General features: G+C 36.8%; 1 protein-coding gene across 1 annotated transcript in view; it reads left to right on the forward strand.

Moving 5' to 3' along the window:
• The first annotated feature begins 479 nt into the window (after positions 1-479).
• Positions 480-15,046, forward strand: part of COL6A5 (collagen type VI alpha 5 chain) — a 93,327-nt gene continuing 78,760 nt past the window's right edge. Inside the window, exons 1-7 of the mRNA XM_044678893.1 lie at positions 480-540; positions 2,552-3,145; positions 6,379-6,984; positions 9,643-10,200; positions 11,084-11,638; positions 13,237-13,809; positions 14,461-15,039. Coding sequence (XP_044534828.1) covers positions 480-540; positions 2,552-3,145; positions 6,379-6,984; positions 9,643-10,200; positions 11,084-11,638; positions 13,237-13,809; positions 14,461-15,039 — 3,526 coding nt within the window. The remainder of the gene's footprint in view (positions 541-2,551; positions 3,146-6,378; positions 6,985-9,642; positions 10,201-11,083; positions 11,639-13,236; positions 13,810-14,460; positions 15,040-15,046) is intronic.

Consider the following 15,046-nt stretch of genomic DNA (forward strand, 5'->3'; position numbering starts at 1 on the left):
GTTACAAATCTGCCTGTTGTTGTCCAGTCATTTCAGTCCTGTCTAATTCTTTATTACCCCATTTGGGGTTTCCTTGACAAAGATACTAGAGTAGTTTGTCATTTCCTTTTCCAGATCATTTTACAAATGAGGAAACTGAGGAAAATAGAGTCAAGTGACTTACCCAGGGTCATAGAGCTAGTAAGTATTTGAGTTGGTATCTGAACTCAGATCTTTCTGACTCCAGGCCCCACACTTTATCTACTACACCTGCTAACTGCCTCAAATCTGGCTCTCTGTCTTCTTAATTGTCTATTCCAAGGGTTGGGTCCACTTCTGAGCCCCACCATGATAGCTCAATGCATTCTTTTTAGATATATCTTGTCCCCAAACTCGATTTTACCCAACATTTCTGTATGTAATAAATTTATCTTTATGTTTTATAAATAACTTTGTTTCCTCCCTAGAATCCAAGCTTACAAACATTCTATAATAAGAAGATGCTGCTAATCTCATTCACCTTAATCATCTTGGCTGGAGCATCTGCCGATCATAGCCCTGGTATTTGTCTTCTTGGTTTCTCTTAATGTCCATTTGTCATGGGTCACCACTGAATGGATAAGGAAAAATTTTCAGAGGTGAAGGAAGGGATGGGGATGAACTGAAAACTAAGGACTGGAAAAAACTCCCCAACAATCAGTAAGATTGTCTATTACAAAAAAGTAAAAAACCCTGCATTGTAAGTATGCAATGCCACCAAAACGCATAAGCACTAGAAGATAACAGAGATGCAGTTAAATTTCATGATTTGTGTGGAATCTGAGACTAGATCTTTCTCTCTCTCTGGTCCAATTACAGAAATTGGGGTGACTCCCAATTCCCAGTCAGGCATTATTATTCAATACAAATGAGCAGTTTAGATTGCATCTGAAACATAACAAGTAAAAAAAAAAACAACTAATCGCTTCTCCCTCTCCCTACAGTACTGCTGACTTAACCCTCCTCACTACATTTTCCAAAATGAATGTTTCCTGAAAAACCTCAGTGTGTAATTGGACATATCTGACCTTTCTTCAAAGATCATCATAGTAGAGATATTCTGAAAAACCTTTCCCATAAGTCAACATCCCAACCTTGAAGTTATTGATGTTACAGTTTTACATTATAGTCTAACATTCATACAATATATACTAATCTTACATAATATTATACAATAATCTTATAATGTATCCTAATGAGCAACTGTCTATATAAAGTGATACTAGATACCAGCAGGAGCAAAAAAAAATTGGCCATCTTAGGGGCAAAGGCAAGAGAATGTCACTCCTCCTACTCTTGGCTCTCATATATTTTGTTTATACCTCAGCATGGTTAATTCAGCTTCTCCAGAGCTCAACAATTTCTCAACCCCCAATCCTAAACACATAACATAGGTTTAGGCAAATTGTGAATATTTCCAAAGGATGGCTGAGCAGTGCTGCTCATCATTGCCAACTTTCAGAGTCCACTTCTTTAACCACTGAGGAAAAGCTTTCTTTCTTTCTGGAGTTGTACCACCATGGCCTAGTTTCAACATTTCATTAAGGATTGGTGGTTCTAAATTATGAACAAATATTGAGAGTCACTGGTATAGGGTTAAGAAAAAAAAACAAACCCCTACTTCCTTTTTGTTTGCTAATTTTTTTTCAATTATCATGGTTTTTCCCTCCTTCTACCTCTTCTCTTATCATTCCCACTGCCCCTCCCACCATGAGTGAAAAAAAGAAAACCAAAACCCTATAAAATATGCATAGAGAAGCAAAACAAATGTCCATATTGGTCATATCTGAAAATAGGTGTCTCATTCTGCATATTAGTCCATTCTCTCCCTAGAAGGAATTACACAGCATTTTTTTAAACCCTTACCTTCCATCTTAGAATCTATACTGTGTACTGGTTCCAAGGCAGAAGAGTGGTAAGGGCTGGACAATGGGGATTAAGTGACTTGCCCAGGGTCACACAGCTAGGAAGCATCTGAGGCCAGATTTAAACCCAGGACCTCCTGTTTCTAGGCCCAACTCAGTCCACTGAACCACCTAGCTGCTTGTTGGACAACATTCTTTATCATCAGTTCTCTGGAATTGTGATCGATCATTAATCATAGTTCTTAAAGTCTTTTGAAATTGTTCATTTTCACAATGTTTATATTAAAAAATTGTTCTCCTGATTCTGCTCAATTCACTCTGCATCAGTTCATACAAGTCTTTCAAGTTTCTCTGAAACCATCTCCTTCATCATTTTTTTAAAACACAATTGTATTCCATTTTATCCATATACTATGTTTATCCACATACTATATATGGATAGTATATGTCCATATACTATAACCATTCCCCCATTGGTGGGAAAATACTAAAAATATAAGCATACCTTTCTAGGATATGACTATGGAATAATGCTTTTCTTGCATTTAGAGTCTATCTCCAAAATGACAGTGTTTCTCAAATAAGTATTGCCCTATGGTCATGAAGATCCAGGTCCTATAATAACTTTGTTTTCTTCTTTCTTCTTTGTTTCTGACCTGGGTTTGCAGGCCCTGAGTTTGCTGATATTGTGTTCCTGATGGATAGCTCTGATCACCTGGGAAGCAAGTCCTTTCCCTTTGTGAGAACCTTTATAAGCAAGATGATCAACACTCTTCCCATAGAACCAGACAAATTCCGTATTTCTCTTGCCCAATACAGTGATGATCTATACGAGGAGTTCCTGCTCAACACCTACAAAACAAAGAATGCCATGATGAACCACATTAAAAAGAACTTTGATTACATTGGTGGGTCCCTGCGAATTGGCAATGCTTTAAAGAAAGTTCACACAACCTATTTCTCAGGGTCACAAAATGGAAGAGACAAGAAATTATTTCCCCAGATTTTAGTTGTCCTGGCTTCAGCCAAATCTGAGGATGATGTGGAAGGACCTGCAGAAGCCTTGAGGAGAGATGGAGTGAAAATCATATCCCTAGGGATACAAGATGCTTCTGAAGAAGACCTAAAAGCCATGGCCACTTCTCAATATCATTATAACCTGAGGGCAGCCAGAAATGTGGGCATGTTTTCTGAAAATATGACCAAGATCATTAAAGAAACGATAAAGCACAAGGAAGAAATACAAGATGTTGATGAAGTTGGTGAGTAAATTACCAAAAGTTATATGCAGAGATATCTGATTCCATGGAGAAATCAGAGTTCTTTAAAATTTTTTGAAAGCAGCATAGATAAAATATATCAGAATTCTATTTCTATATTCCCTGAAGCATTGCACATCCCTAAAAACAGAGTCAGTACTCAATAAGTGTTTGTTGGCTGAATACTTAATAGGTCCATGATCTTATCATGCAGACATTCCTCCCATTTGTATAAACTGTAATCCACTTACCTTTTTTTTTATCATGTGTGACTCTTCTCAATTTATTTCTCTAAGTCTTCCATATGTTTCCTAGAATTCTTTCTATATTTCCTAGATAGTAGAGCAATACTCAAACTCCTCATGTCTTATCCCTTTTTTGCTCTTGTTGTATGGTCAGCCTACTTTCTTTTCTGGTCCTACATGTCTTTGATCCTCTTTTTATAAACATTATTGTTGATTATATTCCAGAGCCTCATCTGTTTCTTTTTGGGTCATTTAAAATCATAGGTCTTTGAGGATAGTTTTGTCATATGATTTACACTATCTATCATTTCTTGGGAAAAACTAGTGTTAAGAGGATGGACTTTTGAGATAGTGAGCAGATTGGAGTCATTGAAAACACTGTCCAAATACCCAAACGTGATCTAGCTCCATCTCTTTTCTCTTCAATTATACATCTTATTCACTTTTTAAATGCAGCAGCTGTTTAAAATATGTATATGTTAAACTAATTCAATGGACCCATCAATCCAAATTCATGTTATAATTTAAGATTTAGCATTTATCTATTTTGTATTTCCCATATGGATGACAGGGTCAACCTCTTTTGAATAATGGTTAATTTCATTGAACTCATATTGTTTTCTAGGACTCAATGCAATCAACATAACACCATCTACAAACAGGAGCATCTATAATGATCAATCAAGAATCCCTCTTCAGGTTCAAATCTGTCCTCAGAAACTTCTAAGCTGTGTTACCTTGGGCAAATCACTTAACCCCATTTCCCTAACCCTTACTGTTCTTCTGCCTTGGAACCATACTTACTATCTATTCTAAGACAGAAGGAAAGGGTTAAAAAAATCCCTCTTCTATTTAAAGTTTGCTAAGCACACAGGATAGTTGAATTTTAGAATTGGCAGGAATTTTAGTAGTCATCTAGTCCAAGCAAAATCTTCTTATTAAAACACATGCGTAACAAGTGGTTATCCAGATTCCTTAGCACTGAAGTGTAACTGAAATAAATGATCCCCTGAATGATCCTTCTTTTTGTCTTGAAACTTAGTGATTTTTCTAATAAAGTTATCTCAGTGATCCCATCTGTCTCAAGATCTTGTATGATCTTCATGTGTGAAAAACACCTTGTTGGAAGAAAGATTTTTATGGCTATATTTTGCTATATCAAATCATATACTTTTCTTTAACTCTTACCTTCCGTCTTAGAATCAATACTATGTATTGGGTAGAAAGTGATAAGAGCTGGACAGTGAGGGTTAATAAGTTGCCCAGGATCACATAACTAGGAAGTATCTGAGGCTAGATTTGAACACAGGACCTCCCATCTCTAGGCCTGACTTTCAACTCATTGAGCCATCTCACTGCCCCCAAATCATATATTTAATTAGTAAATCTATAAACAATAGACACAAATAGATATTAGTTTCCTTTAATCTTTGTTAATTGTGTGCCTATGCAAATGTGGTCCTTGGTCAAAAGTCATCTGCAAAAGCTTGTTTTTTTTTATCTCATATTTTCATCAAGGATGCTCTCACTGAGTGCATAGACCATTCACATTAAAATTTTCTAGAAATGAGGAAGTGGGCAGATTTTTGCTATAGCTGATTTCTTCCTGATCATCTTTCTGGATAGTAATGAAATATATAATCTTTTCCATTCTTTTGAAATCATCACCACTTCTAAATATATTGAAATATTGCTGTTTCCTTTAAAACTGTATTGCTTCCAGCATGGATTTATATATATATATATATATATATATATATATATATATATATATATATATATATATATATATTTGTTCTGTTTAGGCTCAGCTATATTTCTCAATTTAAGTCATTATCTTTACCAGTACCCCCAGTGAGATGGGGGAATCCACATGAAGTGATTCTACATTTATTGCTAACAAGAATAAAATCACCAAGGGGAAACTTAGACAATCTGTTTCATTTCACATATAGTTGTTAACCAGCTTTTGGTATCATCTACAGACATTTTTCAGATGATTGGACTTGACTGCATCTCAAGATGAGCTCTATGGGCTCACTTACTCCTCAACTTCTTTTGACTGTTTTATGAGGTGATATTAATGGTAACCTTCTATAATCTTGTGCCAGGAGATTTTGCAGATGCATTTGTATTCTAAAATATTGTTCCCCTTACTGTCCTCTTTACTATCTCTGCTTGGCAAAGAAAGCAAATATTTGTTGCCTGAGGCAGTTACTGAACTTTCTCTTTCTCTTGTTGTGGTAGTTGTTTTGAAGAAGTTAAAGTTCTCTAAGACATAGTATCTCTAGGAAAGAAGAAAGGAAGGGAATACATTTATATAGCACCTATTATTTGCCAGACTGTGCTAAGTACTTTACAAAGATTATCTTATTGAATCCTTTCAACAACCCTGGGAGGTAGGTGCTATTAGTAAACTCATTTTATAGTTGAAGAAACCAAGGCAGATAGAGTCTAGGGACACAGCTAGTAAGTATCTGGGGCCATATTTGAACTTGTCTTTCTAACTCCAGGACCAGTGCACTGTGCTCTAAGGCACTCCCTACCTACCTCTTTAAAGTTGATGGTATCCATCTTGAATATTCTTCATTTAATCTCTTTGTCAAGTAGTGATAGTGAACATGGAAGGAAAAGGAAACTCCATTTTAGATGAGAAATTCATTTGCAATACCATTTGATAGAAGGGACCTTTTGGCAGAATGACAAGTTGGGTTGGAGCTGCTTTACTAGAATTGCATTATTTTGCTTTTTAATCTACATTATTTCTTCTGCAGTGGAACGAGTACTAGATTTAGAGTCAGTTTTGGTTTCCACTCATATCTTTTCCATTTGACTATGTGAATGTCGGATTTGAACCCAAGTCTTATGGACTCTAAATACCAAATAAACTTAACCAATATCTTAAATGCCTTTTGACTAGCTGAATATTGCCTTCTCAGAAGGAGATAAGTGGGACATGTTAACCTTTGGATTCTTCCTTTCTCCTCACAGTATGTGAAAGAGATTCCATGACTGACATTGTCTTCCTACTGGATGAGTCCTTGAAGGTCAGCAGGAATTTAGAACACCTTCAGAAGTTCCTGGAGAACATCACAGCCTCCATGGATATAAAAGCAGGTTGTACCAGGATAGGTATACTGAGTTTCAGTGATGAGACAGAGGTGGTGACTTCTCTGGAAAGAGGCATGACCCATGATGAGATTATACAGGCTATTAGGAGCCTGTCTCTAAGGGATGGCAAAGCCTACATTGGAGCAGCCATGAAGAAAGCCAGAGAACTCTTTAGTCATAGCAGAAAGGCCCAGGGTGTGCGACAGATAGCCGTCCTGGTCACTCATAGATCATCAGAAGATGATGTGCATGAAGCAGCTGAGGACCTTCTGCTGCAGGGTGTGTCTATCTTTGGCATAGGGATTAAAGGCTATAACATCACCCAATTCAACCAGATGGCATCTTACCCTCCAGATCATTATATTTCTGAACAGGAGAGCTATGCAGACCTGGAAATGTACACTGAAACCCTTCTTAAAAAACTCCAGTATGAAGTACAATACAGGACATCTGTCCAGTATGGACAAACGGAACGTTACAGGACAGGTATGTCTTCAATTCCACATTTTCCATTTCTTTCTGGCATAGTTCCCATACTAGTTGCCCTAGGGGAAAATGTATCTATATCAAGCTTTGGTAAGTTGTTATTGAAACAATTCATTCACAAAATTACTGTAACTCCCAGACTGCACCAGACCATGATCAAAGAATAAGAGGGTCTCATCAGTCTTGGTGTAATTTTAAGCTATTAATAATAGAGATACCTGTATATTAGCTTTTTTTTACAATTGCCATGTTTATTAAAAATGTAACATTTATTTTAAAATTTTTGGTTTTTTTTTACAATTATCATGTTTTTACAATTTTGATGTTTATTTAAAAATTTTTGAGTTCTAAATTATCTACCTCCTTCTAGTCCCTCCCCTACTCACTGAAAAGGTAGATGATATGATACCTATCTGTATAATCTTTTTGAAAGGTTCTTTGTCATCAGAGATGGCTCTCTGGAGGAGAAAAGAAGAAATGGAATGGAAACAGAGGGAAATCGAGATGATGTAAAACTAGAAGATAATGATAAAAAACCCATTTAAGAAAAAAAAGAAAAACTTTCTAGCAATGCAATAAAAGTTAGGGGAAAATTGTTATACTCTTTGATGGAATAATTCAGTTGTTGGGAATAAACCATGAAAGTATTATCATTAACAACACCGAAGAAAGATATGCATTCAGAGATTTTTCATAGAAGCATTTATTAGTAATTAAAAAAAACCTAGAAGAATCACAATGCCTTACAAAAGGGAAATTCTCAAATAAATTTTGGTTGAATAATTGGAAAAGAAATGGGCCTATGGTTTTTTGGGCATAGTGAATTCTTAGATGAGGATATTTCTTCCACCAATGAAAATCCACCTTTCCTGCAATTTATAATCTTATAAAATGCATAAAAATACAAACTCAAAGGGTCCTTGACTTGGGGGGGGGCTGTCTAGGAACTTAAAAAATGATAATCATTTTTAAATGTAATGTATTTCCTTTAAAATTCTACGTATTTTATTTTAGACATTTAAGAATATTATTCTGAGAAGGGATCCATAAGCTTCACCAGACTTCCAAGTGAGCACAAAAATATATAGAAAGTTAAGGACTTCTGTTTTATGCTTTGATTTAATTGAAAACTATTAACAAGGGGACAACTAGGTGGCTCAGTGGATTGAGAGCCAGGCCTAAAGATGGGAGGTCCTAGGTTCAAATCTGTCCTCAGATACTTCCTAGCTGTGTGACCTTGAGTGAGTCACTTAACCCCCATTACCTAGCCCTTACCACTGTTCTGCCTTAGCACCAATACCCAGTATTGATTCTAAGATGGAAGGTCAAGGGTTTTAAAAAATTAACAAGCAAGCATAATTGGCAGCATTCATGTTTAATCTTAAATTCTTAACCACCACATACCAATGTTTAGCATATATCTTGCCCAGGAAGAGAATTTAAAATAAAACAAAGGAGAATTGACTGAGAACTATTTGAAGCCATTTCATTTCACAGGATTTTTCTGAGCCGGCCATTTTCATCATTCTTTCATATACCCTCTGGAAACCATCCTGACCACTCCCTTTAAATACATTTTTGGACAATCAAGTAGCCTTCCTATGTTTATGTTCTAGACTTTAAAAGGAAAAGTCCTTTTCCATACACTACTGGAGGAGAAAAATTAAGAATTTCCATGGTCATAAAATGTGAAAAAGTAATTAAGCAACAATGACTTGGTCACCCATATTTTTCCTTTAATTGGACATCACTTTTGCACTCAATTTTTTATTTTCTAAAATGAATAACAGCTTCAAAAATTCACTCTGTATTTATTTTAACTATATCTTGTACTTTTGTATATGTTTTATACCCTCCAACTCCTTCAGGGCAGGGACTGTTTAATTTTGCCTTTGAATCCCTAGCAATTTACATGGTGCCTGGCACAAAGTATGTGCTTAATAAATATTTTATTTGATTGTTTAAAAAACTTAGCCTCCCATTTGGACACCTGACTAGTTATGCTTGTAAATGTCTCTCTCTCCCTCTCTCTTTTGAAAAATTCTTGCCTTCTGTCTTAGAGTCGATAATAAAACTTGGTTCCAAGGCAAAAGAGCAGTAAAGGCCAGGCAATTTGGTCACATAGCTAGGAGGCGTCTGAGTTCAGATTTGAATCCAGTACTTCCTATCTCCAGGCCTGGCTCTCTGTCTCCTGACTTGTGTAGGTGCCCTATATCTCTTAAATACAATCTTAGTCCTTTTCCATTCACCAAATTTTAGAGTAACAGGGAGTCTTTAAGGTTCAAAGGATCTCCTTTTCCACTTCTACATGACATTATGTAAAAGATCCAGAAAGCAGAAAAAAAACCTCTTCTTTAAAACTTCCAGGGACCAATCTGGATAGCTCAGTGGATTGAAAGCTAGTCCTGGAGACATGAGGTCTTGGGTTCAAATAAACCCTCAAACATTTCCTAACCGTGTGACCCTGGGCAAGTCACCTAACCCCCTTTGCCTAGCCCTGACCACTCTTCTGCCTTGGAACCAATATATAGTATCAGTTCTAAGATGGAATGTAAAGGTTAAAAAAAAAAACAACTTCCTAAACCTTAATGTTTCTCCCCAGATTCTCTTTCTGAGTACACCAATGTTAACAGTGAATAAACTTTTCTTTTCTTACAGGTTGCATTGAAACAGAAAAAGCTGATATCTATTTTCTCATTGATGGCTCAGGAAGTGTTGAAGCTTACTTCCAAGAAATCAAGAATTTCATGATTGAGGTGACACAAATGTTTAATGTTGCTCCAGAGAAGGTCCGGTTTGGAGCAGTGCAATACTCAAGCACTAATCAACGAGAGTTTGGTATTGGCACATACTCTAACCTGGTGGACTTAAGCAAGGCCATTCTCAACATCCGACAATTGGGGCACCGAACAAACACAGGAGCAGCCCTGAGTTTCATGCTAGAAGAGATAAAGAGTTCCAAAAAAAAGCAACATGACTATGTCCCCTGTCATCTCCTTGTCTTGACAGATGGAATGTCCGATGATGAAGTTTCAGAACCAGCCAAAAGACTAAGGGAGGAAGGTGTTATCATTCATGCAATTGGTGTCAAAGGAGCTAATATAATAGAGCTGAAAGACATAGCAGGGTCAGAGGACAGAGTTAAATTTGTGTATAATTTTGAATCTTTAAAAAGTATAAAGGATGAAATTGTTCGGACCATCTGCCATGAAAGAGGTAAGTGAGAGTACTTCATCCCATACATTTCTTCACAAATGGCCTCCAGATGATAGATGATCAAGGTAGGAAAGAACCATGATGGTAATATGGCCAATCGAGGCTTGATATGAGGAAAAACTTCCTACCAATTAGAATGATCCATGAGAGGAACTGGAATGGGCTTCCCAAGAAGATTATAACCTCTTCCATCACAGAGGTCTTCAAGCAATGGCCAGATCATTACTTGTTGGGAATGTTTTATAGAGAATTCTTGTTTAGAATCAGTTTGGATAATATCTCCTTTTGAGTTTCAATTCCAAGATTCTGTGATTCTTTGAAATTTAAAAGCAGATTTATGTGTATTTATGTTAAAAAAATTCTCCTTGGAAAATTCAAGAAAGGGGGCAGCTAAGTGGCTCAATAGATTGAGAGCCATTCTTACTTCAGACACTTCCTAGCTGTGTGACCCTTGGCAAGTCACTTAACCCCACTGCCTGATCCTTAATTATCTTCTTCCTTAAAACCAATAAACAGTATTGATTCTAAGATGGAAGGAAAGGGTTTAAAAAAATAAAGAAAACTCAAGAAAATGACATTGTAGAATAATCATAATGAATAATATTTTTCTATTACATCAGATTCTCCTTGGGAGATGATGATTAATTTTAGATGTAGCATACACTTTTTCAAGCCTTAAGATACTTTTCTTTCTTTCTTCAACTATCCCCACTCCTTGGAATACTTTTTATTGAGTTAGTGTATCAGAGAGTTGACATAAAATTTGAATTGATTTTTATAACATGATTTAATGTTTTAATGACATTTATCTTTGATGTCTTTTTGGTCTGAAAATGGTCACCTGGATTAACATCAATTGTTTTATTTTTTTAATAACCTACAGACTGTAAAGACAAAAGAGCTGACGTCATGTTTCTGGTCGATAGTTCTGGGAGCATAAAAGCTCCAACCTTCCAAAAAATAAAAACATTTATGAAAAACATGGTGAGCAAGTCTCATGTTGGCTTTGATCAAGTACATTTTGGAGTTGTTCAGTTCAGCAATGTTTCCAAGGAAGAATTTGGGCTCACTGAATATATGACTGAAAGAGACATTTTTGATGCAATTGACAGAATGAATTTTATTGGAAATAAGACCTATACGGGGAAAGCACTGGAGTTTGTGTCTAGTTACTTTGAACCCTTGAAGGGAGGACGTAAAGGTGTCAAGAAATTTCTTGTCCTCATCACCGATGGGAAGTCACATGACTCCATTACAGAACCAGCTTTACTTCTTCGGAATAAAGAAGTTGTCATCCTCTTGGTCGCCATCTTCCGGTCAAAATCACCTCAGCTAGAGGATATCACTGGGGATCCCAACTTGGTTTATTATGTTGAGAAATTTGATGACCAAAAGCTACTTGAAGATAAGCTGGTTTTTGATCTATGCACTCTCAATGGTAAGTGGCCCCATTTTCATGAAAATAACTTGAATGAAATCCCCTAGAAAATAGGATGTTAATTCTTTTTAAATGACTTTGGGAATAATGATAAAAATCATAATCATGATAATAATAAGCTAGAATCATAATTCTGTATCAGTCCTTGGACACAATTAAAGCTACCTTTGGAAAAATTCAACTTTTTTCACTCTATGTGTGTTTTAACCAAGGCTCTGATACTCCTGGGTATTAGGAATTAAGAATTTGGCCAAGTAATATCATAAAGCATGAGGGTGATGGAGGAGGGGGGAGCATACTGACCTAGAACCTGACTTTGATGTTTCCTAATGTTTTTCTAAGAGTTAGTTACTAGCTTTAGATGATACACGTTGATGTAGCATTAAAATATAAAGACATATTTTGAGAGATCCATGAGTAATATGGTGTCAGAGATGGAGTGATATTATCCCCTTTTAGCTTTAAGTTCTCCACTTCTTTTCCATTGTAGATGCATTCTTCTGTAGATGATCTGAATGTAGATTTCCCTCTCTAGTTTGAAAGATTTTATAATTATCCTCTAGTTGAATCCACAGAAGAGAACAAGCTATAATTTCAAACCATTTCATGTTTTTCTCCTTTTAATACTAGCATGTAGTTATTTATAAAATATGTCATGTTAAGCTCATTGGCAGCTAATGCTAAAGAGAGCAATCAAAGCTATATTAAGCAACATACACATTAAAGGCAATTGTGAGTTTGCCTCCTGAGGCTCGCCCACTTCTGAGAGAAAGGGAGGACCCAGTGATGTATTGGGGCACCCCTGATTAGAGAATTAAGACAACAGTTCTGTAAGTTCAATATCTCAGACACAAGGCAAGTTTGACCCTGTGACCATATGTCCTTTCTCATATATGTGTATGTTTTTCTAGGTATGAATGAATAAAGTGTCTTATTTCATATGTTGACCTTCAGTTCCTAGTAATTAGATTTTCCTCAAATATCAGTTTAGAAATAGCACAGTAATTTAGTGAATAGACCACTGAAGGGGATGTCCACAGGAAGGCAAAGGAAAGAAATAGAACAACTTAGTGAATAGATCACTGAAGGGGAAGGCAAAGGAAATACCCATATTCTATACGGGTTCTTTGGAAGGAACTCAGGGATATTTAGTCTGGAGAAAGATCCAGAGTGGACGCCACAGACAGCTGTCTTCAAATATTTCAAATACTCAAAAGGTCACTCTTTTAGAAAGATTTATTTTATTTGAGCCCAGAGTTCAGAAGTACGAAGAGTGGCTAAAAGTCATCTTGAGTTTTGATCTCAGGAAAATCTCACCAACAAGTAAACGTTGCCCACGTTGCCTTGGGAGGTCAATTTTTCCCTCCCTGGACATCTTGGTGACCACCTCTAAAGTATTTTGTGGTGGGAGTACCTTTTTCTAGTATAGGTTAGGTTAGAGTAAGGGGTAGCTGAGGTTCCTTCCAACTCTGGGATAATCTATTAAGTGCTTATCTGGGCAGTTTTCTATCATGAGAATCGCTTCTTCCTAGCAGATGGTATAGGTAGGATGTGGACTACATGGCCTTTACTATACAAAACCTTTCTTCTTTTTGCAGAATGCAAACAGTTTCAAGTGCTAGACATCGTATTTGTGCTAGATGATTCCTCGAGCATAAGTGAACATCAGTATGAGAGCTTGATAAACTTCACAACACACTTAGTGAAAAAGGCAGATGTTGGAAGAGATCGTGTTCAGTTTGGAGCCCTCAAATATTCAGATACACCTGAAATCCTCTTCTACCTTAATGATTACCACACCAAAGAAAGCATCATTGAGAAACTGAAGTTCCAGAGAAAAGGAGGAAATACTTTCACAGCCAAGGCTCTGAACAGGTCACAAGAGCTATTTACTGAGGAACGTGGCAGTCGAATCAAGAGAGGTGTAAAGCAAATGCTTATTGTGATTACTGATGGAGAATCTCATGATAGTAGTGACCTTGAGGCCACAGGCAAGACACTAAGAGGGAAGAACATCATCATCTATGGTGTGGGTGTAGCAAAAGCTTCGGAGAAAGAACTCTTGGACATAACAGGCTCAAAAGACAATTATTTCATGGTGGATAATTTTGAGAAACTGAAAGAAATTTACCTCCCCATTGAGAAAAAAGCTTGTGACGAGGCACTTGATGGTAAGTTGATATTTAAAAAAGAAGATGAGACTCAGAAAGGTTAAAAAGCAAAGCCTAGATTGCACAGCCAGGAAGTGTCTGACAAGGGCCTTCAAGCAGTTGTTTTGTTTTGGAGTTTCTTACTTCCCTTTACTTGGTGATCATCCCTGGTCCTTCATATCAGTTGTTTGTATAGTCATTAAAAATGGAAACAGTTAGGTGGCATCATAGTGCTCAGAATACTGGGCTTGAGTCATAAAGACCTGAGTTCAAAACTGGCCTCAGACACTTATAAATTGTATAATCCTAGGGAAGTCACTATAATTTCTGTATGCATCTGTTCCCTTAGCTGTAAAATGGGTTTAATACTAATAGTATCTATTTCCCAGGTTTGTTGTGACAATCAAATATTTGTAATTTGTAAATTTTAAAGCTATAAAATTTTAAAGCTATTACTATTTTTATTGTTATTTCCTCTTTCCCCTCATTCTCTGTATACTCAATTTTCTTTTTCTTTCATTCTCTCCCAACTTTGTTCTGTGGTGAGGGCATCTATGGCATATATGATGCCTGTGTTCAAAAAAGGTACTACTTCCTCTCTCCCTCCCTCTCTTTCTCTTTCTCTCTCAATATATATATATATGACATATAACTTTGTCTCCTTTTTTTCAGTCTGTGACATGAACAAGGCAGATGTGTTTTTCCTTTGCGATGGCTCTGATTTGGTAAGTGAACTGGAGTTCGGCAAAATGGTTTATTTTTTGGCAGACGTCATTGATAATCTTGAGGTCTCACCTCAAAACATACACATTGGGATGTCCCAATTAGGTACTTTTGGCCAGGAAATTCTCCACCTGAATGCTACCTTGGGCAAAGAAGAGCGGAAAGCTAAAATTTTGGCTACTGTAAGGCGCAGGGGAAGTCCTCAGCTAGAAAATGCACTTCTCCACATGAAGGACACATTTGTTTCTGGAAGCAGGATCATGGCTGGGGTCCCTCAGATACTGTTTGTCATCCTATCTGGGCGGCCTCGGGGAAGCACAACCAGAGTGACTAAGGCTGTGGAAAAATTGAGAGAGCTTGGTGTGTGTATCATAGCCTTGGGCATCGGGAATGTTCGAAATGATGAGTATCTCCATATTACCCACAACCCTGAGAAGATCATTACTGTGTCAGACTTTGATCAACTGAAGGAAGCAGTTATAAGAAAAAGGGCCGTCCGGGAAATCTGTCGTGACTGTCAACAAGAGAGTAAGTG

The sequence above is a fragment of the Gracilinanus agilis genome, chromosome 5 (assembly GCF_016433145.1).
Source record: "Gracilinanus agilis isolate LMUSP501 chromosome 5, AgileGrace, whole genome shotgun sequence".
In the NCBI taxonomy this organism is placed as follows: Eukaryota; Metazoa; Chordata; class Mammalia; order Didelphimorphia; family Didelphidae; genus Gracilinanus; species Gracilinanus agilis.